This window comes from Rutidosis leptorrhynchoides, chromosome 4 (genome assembly GCF_046630445.1).
Source record: "Rutidosis leptorrhynchoides isolate AG116_Rl617_1_P2 chromosome 4, CSIRO_AGI_Rlap_v1, whole genome shotgun sequence".
Taxonomy (NCBI): Eukaryota; Viridiplantae; Streptophyta; class Magnoliopsida; order Asterales; family Asteraceae; genus Rutidosis; species Rutidosis leptorrhynchoides.
In genome coordinates, this window is record NC_092336.1 from 644012150 (window position 1) to 644026427 (window position 14278).

At 31.4% G+C, this 14278-nt stretch overlaps 1 protein-coding gene across 1 annotated transcript in view; it reads right to left on the reverse strand.

Annotated features, from left to right (window-relative positions):
• Window positions 1-7263: 7263 nt before the first annotated feature.
• LOC139843184 (uncharacterized) overlaps window positions 7264-14278 on the reverse strand; it is a 36654-nt gene continuing 29639 nt past the window's right edge. The window contains exon 4 of the mRNA XM_071833250.1: window positions 7264-7933. Coding sequence (XP_071689351.1) covers window positions 7264-7933 — 670 coding nt within the window. The remainder of the gene's footprint in view (window positions 7934-14278) is intronic.

The window sequence follows — 14278 nt, forward strand, 5'->3', positions numbered from 1 at the left end:
TGTAAATCATTTATAAAACCTGCATGTATTCTCATCCCAAAAATATTAGATTTTAAAAGTGGGACTATAACTCACTTTCACAGATTTTTACTTCGTCGGGAAGTAAGACTTGGCCACTGGTTGATTCACGAACCTATAACAATATATACATATATATCAAAGTATGTTCAAAATATATTTACAACACTTTTAATATATTTTGATGTTTTAAGTTTATTAAGTCAGCTGTCCTCGTTAGTAACCTACAACTAGTTGTCCACAGTTAGATGTACAGAAATAAATCGATAAATATTATCTTGAATCAATCCACGACCCAGTGTATACGTATCTCAGTATTGATCACAACTCAAACTATATATATTTTGGAATCAACCTCAACCCTGTATAGCTAACTCCAACATTCACATATAGAGTGTCTATGGTTGTTCCGAAATATATATAGATGTGTCGACATGATAGGTCGAAACATTGTATACGTGTCTATGGTATCTCAAGATTACATAATATACAATACAAGTTGATTAAGTTATGGTTGGAATAGATTTGTTACCAATTTTCACGTAGCTAAAATGAGAAAAATTATCCAATCTTGTTTTACCCATAACTTCTTCATTTTAAATCCGTTTTGAGTGAATCAAATTGCTATGGTTTCATATTGAACTCTATTTTATGAATCTAAATAGAAAAAGTATAGGTTTATAGTCGGAAAAATAAGTTACAAGTCGTTTTTGTAAAGGTAGTCATTTCAGTCGAAAGAACGACGTCTAGATGACCATTTTAGAAAACATACTTCCACTTTGAGTTTAACCATAATTTTTGGATATAGCTTCATGTTCATAATAAAAATCATTTTCTCAGAATAACAACTTTTAAATCAAAGTTTATCATAGTTTTTAATTAACTAACCCAAAACAGTCCGCGGTGTTACTACGACGGCGTAAATCCGGTTTTACGGTGTTTTTCGTGTTTCCAGGTTTTAAATCATTAAGTTAGCATATCATATAGATATAGAACATGTGTTTAGTTGATTTTAAAAGTCAAGTTAGAAGGATTAACTTTTGTTTGCGAACAAGTTTAGAATTAACTAAACTATGTTCTAGTGATTATAAGTTTAAACCTTCGAATAAGATAGCTTTATATGTATGAATTGAATGATGTTATGAACATCATTACTACCTTAAGTTCATTGGATAAACCTACTGGAAAAGAGAAAAATGGATCTAGCTTCAACGGATCCTTGGATGGCTCGAAGTTCTTGAAGCAGAATCATGACACGAAAACAAGTTCAAGTAAGATCATCACTTGAAATAAGATTGTTATAGTTATAGAAATTGAACCAAAGTTTGAATATGATTATTACCTTGTATTAGAATGATAACCTACTATAAGAAACAAAGATTTCTTGAGATTGGATGATCACCTTACAAGATTGGAAGTGAGCTAGCAAACTTGAAAGTATTCTTGATTTTATGTAACTAGAACTTGTAGAATATATGAAGAACACTTAGAACTTGAAGATAGAACTTAAGAGAGATCAATTAGATGAAGAAAATTGAAGAATGAAAGTGTTTTTAGGTATTTTTGGTCGTTGGTGTATGGATTAGATATAAAGGATATGTAATTTTGTTTTCATGTAAATAAGTCATGAATGATTACTCATATTTTTGTAATTTTATGAGATATTTCATGCTAGTTGCCAAATGATGGTTCCCACATGTGTTAGGTGACTCACATGGACTGCTAAGAGCTGATCATTGGAGTGTATATACCAATAGTACATACATCTAAAAGCTGTGTATTGTACGAGTACGAATACGGGTGCATACGAGTAGAATTGTTGATGAAACTGAACGAGGATGTAATTGTAAGCATTTTTGTTAGTAGAAGTATTTTGATAAGTGTCTTGAAGTCTTTCAAAAGTGTATGAATACATATTAAAACACTACATGTATATACATTTTAACTGAGTCGTTAAGTCATCGTTAGTCGTTACATGTAAATGTTGTTTTGAAACCTTTTGGTTAACGATCTTGTTGAATGTTGTTAACCTATTGTTTATTATAACAAATGAGATGTTAAATTATTATATTATCATGATATTATGATATATAATATATCTTAGTATGATGTATATACAGTTAAATGTCGTTACAACGATAATCGTTACATATATGTCTCGTTTCGAAATCATTAAGTTAGTAGTCTTATTTTTACATATGTATTTCATTGTTAATACACTTAATAATATATTTACTTATCATTTAACATAATTAACCAAGTGTATCAATATCTTAATATGATTCATATGTACCTAGTAAGACGTTGTTATAACGATCATCGTTATATATATCGTTTTCGAGTTTCTTAAATTAATAGTCTCATTTTTATGTATATAACTCATTGTTAAAATACCTAATGAGATACATACTTATAATAAAAACATGTTAACTATATATATAACCATATATATGTCATTGTATAGTTTTTACAAGTTTTAACGTTCGTGAATCACCGGTCAACTTGGGTGGTCAATTGTCTATATGAAACATATTTCAATTAATCAAGTCTTAACAAGTTTGATTGCTTAACATGTTGGAAACATTTAATCATGTAAATATCAATCTCAATTAATATATATAAACATGGAAAAGTTCGGGTCACTACAAGTAGCTAACCCTAAATGAGGTTATGACACTTCTATGTATAGTGTTTAAGAATCAGTACCATGCACCTTTTATTCATGCGCTTACTTTGGAGTTTATATGTGCGCCTTTGTTGCGCATGATTATCATGTGCATACCTGTATGCACAACCACACATATGATCGGAAACAAACACCCTTCAAAACACTCCAAATTTTTAGTTACAATCCGATGATTGTTACGACGACCTAGGTGTATCTGATAATTGTTACGACGAAGAAGATGACGCGCGTATAATAGAATTTTTATTGATCTAAGAACGGTTTTTAGTTCAATCCTTATATACCATATGTTATTTTAATTTTCGATCGATAACACTAATTTCATATCTGTTAATTTTATGTCGATCTTAGAATTGAGTTTATTGTTTCAAAACAATACGTCAATACAATTGAAGTGTTCGGGTATTCAATCGTCCGATTTCATTATTATTACTATCATCATTATAAATTATAATTAGGTTTATTGTTTGTCGATGTAAATCTTGAATGCACACAAGGCAATCAATGTAATGTAAGTCAATAAGTTTGTGGATCATCTTTTTATCTACCTAGTGGTAAATATTTTAATCATCAATCTTAAGGTTTTGGAGAGCAATGGTGTAAGAATTTTGCCTATGCTTTGAAAATATAGACTCCTATATATGATTTTGAGTTTAAGTTTGAATAAGGTTAATGCTTTGTGTAGGTGCTTGTAATAAAGGAAAAATACGTTTTATTGATAGAGAATGTGAGCAATTTCTAAGGATTTCTGATGAGCTAAATTTTAGTAATCGGTCTTTTAATATGTTAAAATATAGACACTTCTTTTCTTGCCAGGACAAATCAGCCTTCAAGATGCTATCAATAATAAAACCAACTATAACCGGACCAAACCCAACTGAAAATATATGGTCCGGTCCTCGGTTCGACTTTTTATTACAAATTAAGACTTCAGACAGAACCGAACTAGTTTGTCAGATTTTGTACCTTGTGAAATGTCCCGTTCATATTGATTATAAACGTTCCATATTAATTGATTTCGTCGCGAGGTTTTGACCTCTATATGAGACGTTTTTCAAAGACTGCATTCATTTTTAAAACAACCATAACCTTTATTTTATCGATAAAGGTTTAAAAAGCATTACGTAGATTATCAAATAATGATAATTTAAAATATACCGTTTACACACGACTATTACATAATGGTTTACAATAAGAATATATTACATCAAAAATAAGTTTCTTGAATGCAGTTTTTACATAATATCATACAAGCATGGACTCCAAATCTTATCCTTATTTTAGTATGCAACAGCGGAAGCTCTTAATAATCACCTAAGAATAAACATGCTTAAAACGTTAACAAAAATGTTGGTGAGTTATAGGTTTAACCTATATATTATCAAATTATAATAATAGACCACAAGATTTCATATTTCAATACATCCCATACATAGAGATAAAAATCATTCATACGGTGAACACCTGGTAACCGACATTAACAAGATGCATATAGAATATCCCCATCATTTCGGGACACCCATCGGAAATGATAAAATCGAAGTACTAAAGCATTCCAAATTTCAGAATGGGGCTTGTTGGGCCCGATAGATCTATCTTTAGGATTCGCGTCAATTTGGGGGTCTGTTCCCAAATTCTTAGGCTACCAAGCTAAAAAGGGGCATATTCGGGTTCGACCATTCACCCATATAAAGTAGTTTCATTTACTTGTGTCTATTTCGTAAAATATTTATAAAATTGCATGTATTCTCATCCCAAAATATTAGATTTTAAAAGTGGGACTATAACTCACTTTCACAGATTTTTACTTCGTCGGGAAGTAAGACTTGGCCACTGGTCGATTCACGAACCTATAACAAATATGTACATATATATCAAAGTATGTTCAAAATATATTTACAACATTTTTAATACGTTTTACTGTTTTAAGTTTATTAAGTCAGCTGTCCTCGTTAGTAACCTACATCTAGTTGTCCATAGTTAGATGTACAGAAATAAATCGATATATATATTATCTTAAATCAATCCACGACCCAGTGTATACACGTCTCAGGCAAGATCACAACTCAAAGTATATATATTTTTGGAATCAACCTCAACCCTGTATAGCTAACTCCAACATTACTGCATATAGAGTGTCTATGGTTGTTCCAAATAACATATATACATGGGTCGATATGATATGTCAAAACATTTGCATACGTGTCTATGGTATCCCAAGATTACATAATATATTAGAATACATGTATAATACAATATGAGTTAGCTAGGATATGATTAATATAGATTTGTTACTAATTTTCACCTAGCTACAACAAGCAAAAATATCCAATCTTGTTTTACCCATAACTTCTTCGTTTTAAATCCGTTTTGAGTGAATCCAATTGCTATGGTTTCATATTGAACTTAAGTTTATGAATATATAAAGAAAAAGTATAAGTTTATAGTCAGAAATACAGGTTACAAGTTATTTTTGTAAAGGTAGTCATTTCAGTCGAAAGAACGACGTCTAGATGACCATTTTGGAAAACATACTTCCACTTTGAGTTTAACCATGATTTTTGGATATAGTTTCATGTTCATAAGAAAAATTATTTTCCCAAAAGAACAACTTTTAAATCAAAGTTTAACATAGTTTTTAATTAACTAACCCAAAACAGCCCGCGGTGTTACTACGACGGCGTATATCCAGTTTTACGGTGTTTTTCGTGTTTTCAGGTTTTAAATCATTAAGTTAGCATATCATATAGATATAAAACATGTGTTTAGTTGATTTTAAAAGTCAAGTTAGAAGGATTAACTTTTATTTGTGAACAAGTTTAGAATTAACTAAACTATGTTCTAGTGATTACGAGTTTAAACCTTCGAATAAGATAGTTTTATATATATGAATCGAATGATGTTATGAACATCATTACTACCTCAAGTTTAGTAGGTAAACCTACTGGAAGTAACAAGAAATGATCTAGCTTCAAAGGATCTTGGATGGCTTGAAAGTTCTTGAAGTAGGATCATGACACAAAACGAGTACAAGTAAGATTTTTACTCGAATTAAGATAATTTATAGTTATAGAAATTGAATCAAAGTTTGAATATGAATATTACCTTGAATAAGAAAGATAACCTACTATAAATAACAAAGGTTTCTTGATCTTAGATAATTACTTGGAATGGATTAGAAAGCTTGGAAGTAAACTAGTAAACTTGAAATGATTTTCGAAGTGTTCTTGAAGTGTTCTTCCTAAGATGATTATAGCTTGATTTTTGAAGTAATTTTTGATGAAGATGATGATTAGCTACTGGAAAAATTCGTTCATAAGTGTGTGTGTGTGTGTGTGTGTGTGTTGAGAGAGAATTAGAAAGAGAATTGAAAGTGAAATGGAGTGAATGATGAGTGGTGAGTGGTGAGTGGGGTTAAAAGGAATCTAGTTAGTTGACTAGCTCATGGTAGAAGTTAAAATTGATTAGTCATGCATGACATAATCAAGAGTAGAATCTCATGCTAGTTCCTATTGATATATACCTATAGTAAGTACGTCTAGAAGCTGTGTATAATACGGGTATGAATACGACTAGAATTCTTGATGAAAAAAGAATGGGAATGTAACTGTAACCATTTTCGTTAAGTATGAGTATTTTGATATATGTCTTGAAGTCTTCTAAAATTATATTAATACATCTAAATACACTGCATGTATATACATTTTAACTTAGTTGTTAAGTCATCGTTAGTCGTTACATGTAAGTGTTGTTTTGAAACCTTTAAGTTAACGATCTCATTTAATGTTGTTAACCCATTGTTTATTATATCTAATGAGATGTTAAAGTATTATATTATCATGATATTATGATATATTAATATATCTAAATATGATATATATACATTTAAATGTCGTTACAACGATAATCGTTACATATATGCCTCGTTTCGAAATCCTTAAGTTAGTAGTCTTGTTTTTACATATGTTAACTATATATATATATCCATATATATTACATCATATAGTTTTTACAAGTTTTAACGTTCGTGAATCACCGGTCAACTTGGGTGGTCAATTGTCTATATAAAACCTATTTCAATTAATCAAGTCTTAACAAGTTTGATTGCTTAACATGTTGGAAACACTTAATTATATAAATATCAATTTCATTTAATATATATAAACATGAAAAAGTTCGGGTCACTACACCTTGCACACCCCTACATGCACATGATCCTACTTAACGGAATTTAGTTAATGGTCTTTAGAGTTAGGGAGCAACAATGTAACATGTGCAGGGCCACCTGCGTCAAAAGAAAAAGTTCAGTGTCATACTTGTATTTTAAATAAACTAGTTTTAAGGTCAAACCGCGCTTCACTGCGGTCGAAGTACGATTGACCATGTAAGAGCTTGACAATTTTTATAAAGAAAAAAAAAAGGAAGGAATCTGAAAAAAAAAGAAAAAAAAAACACTTTTGTGACTTAAACCCATGACCATCTTTTTTTTATTTTAACTGCCAAAGAATCAATTATATAAAAAATAACAAAACGCTCTCTAGCAAGGCGCTAAGAGAGAATTACAAAGGCATAGCGAGCCACAAGTTCCAATTTGAAACTAGATGACCCCTATTTAATATCCAACAAAAAGTAAGTAATCTAATAACATCAAAAAGACTACTAGAACGAAAAAAAGGACTATCAAAGACCACACCATTACGAAATCTCCAAATAGCCCAAAGTAACGTGCATACAATCGCCATGATCCGGTTCTTGCTCGAAGATGGTAAACGGATCCCTTCAACCCAAGAATAAAACGAGTCCCACGAATCGAAAATAGGCATGTCACAATTTAACCAAACCCGAACCATACGCCATAACTCAACAATCATCGAACATTCGAAAAAGAGATGATCACGGGATTCAACACCATTATTGCAAATAGGACACACAATTGAATTTAACTCTATACCTTTTGCGAAGAGGTTCCAACGAATGGGAAGAGCATCGAGTCTAAAACGCCATAAGAAGATGTTAACTTTTCTCGGTAAGAATTTAAACCATAAAGTGTCGAAATGTAAATTTGGAAGCATGTTACGATCAATAGCCAATCGAACACCTTTGACAGTGAATAAGCCATCATTATTAACAGTACATATCCATTTATCCGAATGATCAGAAACTTGAATATTGCCGATCACGTTCCTAAGCTCGTTCACTAATTGCTCGTTTCGGCTACCAATATCAACCCTGGAATAAGACCATTTCCAATCATTACTGATTTGAAACAATACCTTTATTTATGAACGGATTGAGTTGTTTTATTACACGAATTGATTTATTGTATATATGGTATTTTAACGATTTTAGGTTGGTTTCAAACATATATAGGCAACTGGTCCTATCCGCGTAGTTTAGTTTGCAGGTAAATCCGGTTCGTTCCACAGGGAGATGGAGTGTTTAATGGTTTTTAATAGTCTTTGAAGTCAAACTTATTTAAAGGGGGTTTTGGATTAGGAATTTATAAAATAACAATAATGGAAACGAGACTTAACTAATTTACTTCATAATTAAAATTACAAAATTACGAGATTTATAATTACTAACTTAAAAATGAACTAAATGAAATTATTCTAATTGTGATAAAACAATTTTAATACTAAATGATAATAAATAAAACAATAATTTTTAATAAAACTAATTGATTAGGAATTTGTTTTAAACAATAAAATAAAATTACAAATTAACTTAAATTAACTAAAAGACATGTTTTAATTAAATTAAAAGGAATTACAATAATTAACTAATTATAAACTAATTACTAATTATAAATTATATTAATTACTACTAAATAGTAAGATTAAAACATGTGTTATAATAATTAATACTAAATATAAATTAATAACTTAAATATAATAATAATATATTCAAAACCCTAGATTTTAACCTAATTTCGTACTGTTCCCGTATTTATACTTACGCGTTTCGCGTATTTATACACGTTTCGCGTATATCTTAAAACGTACGCGTATCATGTACTAAATTCGTAACAGTAATAGATTACTACTTACGCTTTTTGCGTATTTATACGTGTTCCGCGTATATTCTGTTTCTACGAGTTTCGTGTGATCATACACGATCCACGTATGTGTTATACGATGTGACAAACAGTTCTGGTACAAATTCGAATATTTTGATGTAAATTTTTATATTTTAGTGTTGTAATACTTCGTAAATAATAATAGTGATAATAATTTTACAATATATAAATGAGAGTGTTTACTTAAATGTGTCACCTCTAGATCCATGGATTGTTTTTGAGTTTAAGCCCTATTTAAAATGTTCTAGTAATAAACTTTATATTTTTCTTTCGAATAAATATAAGGTTATGACTAGCTAAATTAAATCTAATTTTCATCGGATTCTATTTAGATAGCTACTATTCCCTAAGTATTTAAATTGAGACCTAATCTAGTTTTGACTTTCGCCAATACCCAAATTATAACGGTTTCCCTTATTACAATTTCACTATTATATAACTATTGATATTACCCAAACCACCGAATTTTATTTATAAATTAGTGTTAATAACTTATTTATAAATTCGTCTAGATCACTTTTAATGTTTGAAGCTTAATTTATGTAAATAAAAATAACTTTCGTTATTAGAATCTAATAAATTAAGTGATAAGGGTTAAATACCTAATTACACAATAATGGTTCTTTTGACTAGGCTCAATGTTAAAAATACTCAAGTTACATTTTAATTTTTACAAATGATTAACAATCCATTTCACTAGGGGCTCTACATCTAAGCAAACACTAGGGAAATTTAGCTACTCATTATACTAAGGTAAACATAAAAATATAAATATGCAAATATAATAATAACGATAATTTTAACAGAATATACTTACTAAAAATTCTTCACTTTCATTAACTTCAAACGGTAGAAAAAAAATTACAATAACAACACCATTCATGTGTACAATAACACCCTTAATCACGAATAATACACCCTTAATATTTGAAACTATCCTAATCTTGAACCTTGAGACTTAAATTGATACAGAACTAAATTATACGGAGTACTTGAAATTACAGAGTAACTAATAAATTGTGTGTCTATCTCTTGAAAATGTGTGTGTCCTTTTATGTGTCTCTGTATGTGGTATATGTACTGACTCTTGTATCCTTTAGACTAGTGCTCCGTATTTTTTTATTGAAGAGTTGATCAAAAGTATCCACTGTAATATCCTTCTTTTTGCTGTACCACTTCTAAAAGTATTGATTTTTAACACAAAAGCCACCGTCCCATTTGTGATTCATGATTAAATTCGGCCTAACATTACGCGTTTCGTGTAGAGGCCACACGTTACGCGTAGGAGCAAAATACTACGTGTTTCGTGTAGATGTACACGATCCGCGTAAGAGTAAACAGAATTCTTTTATTTTTATTTTATGTTTGTTCTCTTTTGATCCCGCGTTGACGTTTATCGATTTGGACCTTTTCATTTGAACTCTTTTTCTTTGCTCAACTTGAACTTGTATTCGGGTAACGAAATCTTGATATGTAATTTGTTTAAATCCATCGTTTATTGTTGTTTTATCGTCGTTTCTTCAAACTTCGAGCTCGTATTATCTTTTGTCGTTTTTCTTGTGATTTATACATTCGAATGTCTTAGTAAACGGTAAAAACCTATGAAATATAAATGATATTGCGTCGAATAATATGTATGTTTAAAGCAATATCAAAATACCCCACACTTGAACGTTGCTTGTCCTCAAGCAATTACATCTTGTAAATAGAATCGGAACATTACATATTTTTCCTTATCGAACATTAAATCACACAACACACGCTACACGAAATGAAACACACGCTATATGGAATAAGTTGGAAACACTACACAATTTTTATTGAATCACACGTACACCACACGAAATGAAATTCTGACAACAGAAACAAAGTTGAAACTCGTGATTAAGGTTTAAAAATTTGGATCCTTAGGGAAAATTGGACCTTGTGAAAACGTTTTATGATTTTATAAAATGTCATGCTAGTTTTTACACTAGACACGTTTTCCGGTTTTAACCTCAAATTCCGGTTGAGGGTAACTGAAAATCGTAGTCTCAGTCGGCGATTAGCAAGCTACTCGCCCCCATAATTGAAGTATCATGGAACTTGAAACCGAATGTCCTAAAAATGGTTTTACACAATATAATTCATAAAATAGCATAAGTTTTAGAATAAAATTATATTGTGTCCAAATATCATCGGTGAACCATGAGTTTACACACCTCAATTTGTTATGGCATATGTATGTTGACCGCGGTCAAACATAGATGTGATTGATCTTTACGGAGATCATCCATCTAGGGATTAGATTCATTAGTCTTAAAAGCTAATTTGCAATGTGCCCCCCATTGTACGAGACAGATCCATCTCATGGTTAGGATAAGTCTGACCACCAAAAACCCTGTTTGATGCTGAGGTGAGGTGGATTTCCATCCGATGATAGAGATGACTTTTCAAGATTTTTCGTCAACCTACAGCTGTTCTGGACTACATATTCTAACATAAGTTAGCAAGTGTGTCATTTTGAAAGACTTTACTTCCTTAACGAGATATTCAGGTTTATACATTCCAAAGCGATGATATCTGCAATACTTCATAGAAACATGTGATAAAAAGTTCTAAACATATAGAGTTTATAAATTCTGTTATACTTGGTTTTCTTTTATATATTTTAATCAGATAAACTTATGTATTTTTAATGTATGGAGACAATAATTTCGGTTTTTGACACCTAATCTTTAATTGCTCGTAATTACCTTAAAAATTGATTAGTTATATTTGTTTAAAAATTGTAAAATTTTTCATAAAAACCACTAAATTATAAGTTCTCGAGAATGTATATACTCCCACCCCACACTTAAGATTATGTAATGCCCTCATTACATAAAATCAGATTAAATATATAAATTTGAGAGGACAAAAAAAAATGTAAAGGTAGTTAGAACTTCCTTAGTTAAAAATTGGAGATCGTAAAATGCTTATCGTATGAACATATCCAATCCTTATATCACAATATAAATTTGGTGTTTCGTTATGTTGAATGCATCATCATCGTAAGTACCTGTCAAACAACCATGTTAATCACACACAAGATGGGGTTGTACATTTATAGTACAAAAATTTTACCCCACACTAGAGTTTTTATAAAGATAAATAAAGATAAGAATAAATTAACACACCATAAAAATCATTTTATACAAACAAATACAAAATAAATAATTCTAAAAATAAAAAGAAAAACTAGAAAAAATGACACGCAGGGCCTCCCTGATCTTCCTGTTGTCGCTCCTGTTGCTGCCGTTGTTCGTTTAGGTGTTGTTCCTCGTAAAAACGCCTATAGGCTTCCTGACTCGCGGCTAGGGCAGCGTTGGGATCATAAGGTGGAGGTAGAGGGTCTCCGTGTTCTTGCCACTGGGGGTATGATGGAAAAGCTGAGGGAGCGTATTGTTGTGGGTTAGCTGCATATAAATAAGCCTGATGATGCGCCCACTCTAACTGTGCTCCCTGGCCCCTCTGATCGTAGCGGATGTTTTCTAACATAGTATCCTGGGCCAGTTGGGTATGCCTAATATCCCCTATTTGCCTAGACAAACTAGTGTACTGTTCTTCTGATCTCCGTCCCCAATTATCATACGAGTTCCTTAAATCTAAACTCAATGAATTAAACGAATTTTGTAGCATATCGAAATCAGAAACACCTACGTTAGACGTACTAGCCTCATCTGGCTGTCTTCGTCTCCTCCTAGTTTCCCTAGCGGGTTCCTCATCCTCCTCCATAGGAGCGTGAGCGACTACTTCTTGCCGTCTCAAACTAATTACCCCACCCCTCACTTGTATGGCCTTAGCCGTCCTATACACGTCCAATCCTAAAGTTCTAACAGCTTGATTTACCAGTTGGATTGGAGGTTCTGATTCACTCGGGTCGAGTCCGAACCAGCTTCCTAGACACGTGATATAGTGACCCCCCGATATGTCACTCGTCCCTCGAGCACCCTTACCAACATGGGCCAAAAAGTAAGCAACTCCATAGGGTATACTAATAAATGTATCCCTATCTCTGATCGCATCCAAGTACCAAAGGTCAATATAATTAATTTTATCTGTATTAGTAAATGACCTTTGGTTTATTGTGTTCGCTATAAACTTATGAATTATTCTGAAGCGAACATCAGTGATCTTTAGATAAGATTCCTGGCCTGGCTCATATGTATTTCTATTAGTGAAAGATCGCCAGACTAAACCAGAATCATAGTTACATGTATATCTAGCCCCTGTAAAAATATATTCCCTAAAACCGGGAGCTATCATCTCGTCTACGGTGTAAATCCCTAATGCGGTAGTCACATCACTTAGGGACATTGCTCTATCTACCCCACCCAGCCTAAATTGTAGAAAATTAATATCATCGGTATTTTCTGGGTGTAAACTTATTCTAACGGTAGAGTAGAATTCTAAACACCATTCTCTGTATACAGGGCTATTTAAACTAAACAATCTCTCAAAATCATTAAAAACCAAAGTCATTCCAAATTCATTTGTAAAACTTTGGTTTAAAATTCCCTTTATTTGCAAATCTAAATTGACTGGTGGTCCTAAAGGAGCTCAGTTCACAACGTATACTGGAGAGATGTTTCTAGTGACCAGAGAAAGTAAGTCCTTAACCTTTTGTAATCGGTTAGGTACATCATCAGGAAATCTCAGGTTTGGGTGTAGATTCTGTAGTTGTTGTTCCATTTCTGGGGTTACTTGTTCTTCCCCTTGCTGTTGGTTAACAGCTCTCATTCTGAATAATCCCTGCATAACATTTTAAAACAAGAGAACCGTCCCAATTGGGTATGTTAATGTTAGCAACGAATTTATTCTTGACATACAAGCTTGTTTCAACACCACATGAATCAATATCTTAACAACAAATAAAAACAAACAAAAATAAATCAAAAATTCCTAATCAAAAATCAAGTTTCAAAAACAAAAATGTGAATCACAAATGGAAATACGCAATGAGCTAAGTATATATAATCCAATTCAATCACATTGTGTATAATCCAGCTTCTAATCATCATCACAATACACACTTGATTCATGACAATTACAAAAAAAAAGTATCAAATTTACACTAAAAATAAAATCACAAAATCAAACAATCAAACTTATGTTCAAGGGTTCTAACTACTATCAACACAACTAAAAACATCTAATTGTAACCAAAATAACACAATTTATAGCAGCTCCTGAATTTGTATAAACCCTAATTTTTCAATAGTCAATTAAACATCAAATTTTTATGCTAATCGGGTTTATATTCATGCTTACAACATAGTCATATCAATAATTAAGCTAAATTTATCAATAACAAGCATAAAATTCGGATTAAAGCTATATAAATAATTAATGAAAAATTTGAAGAACAAGTGGTAAAATGGGTTGAGGACCCCTTACCAATCTCGGCATGTTGAAAGGTAGATGAATTGGATGAGATTGAGTGTTTAATTGAGTTTTGGGTGTGATTTTGGTAG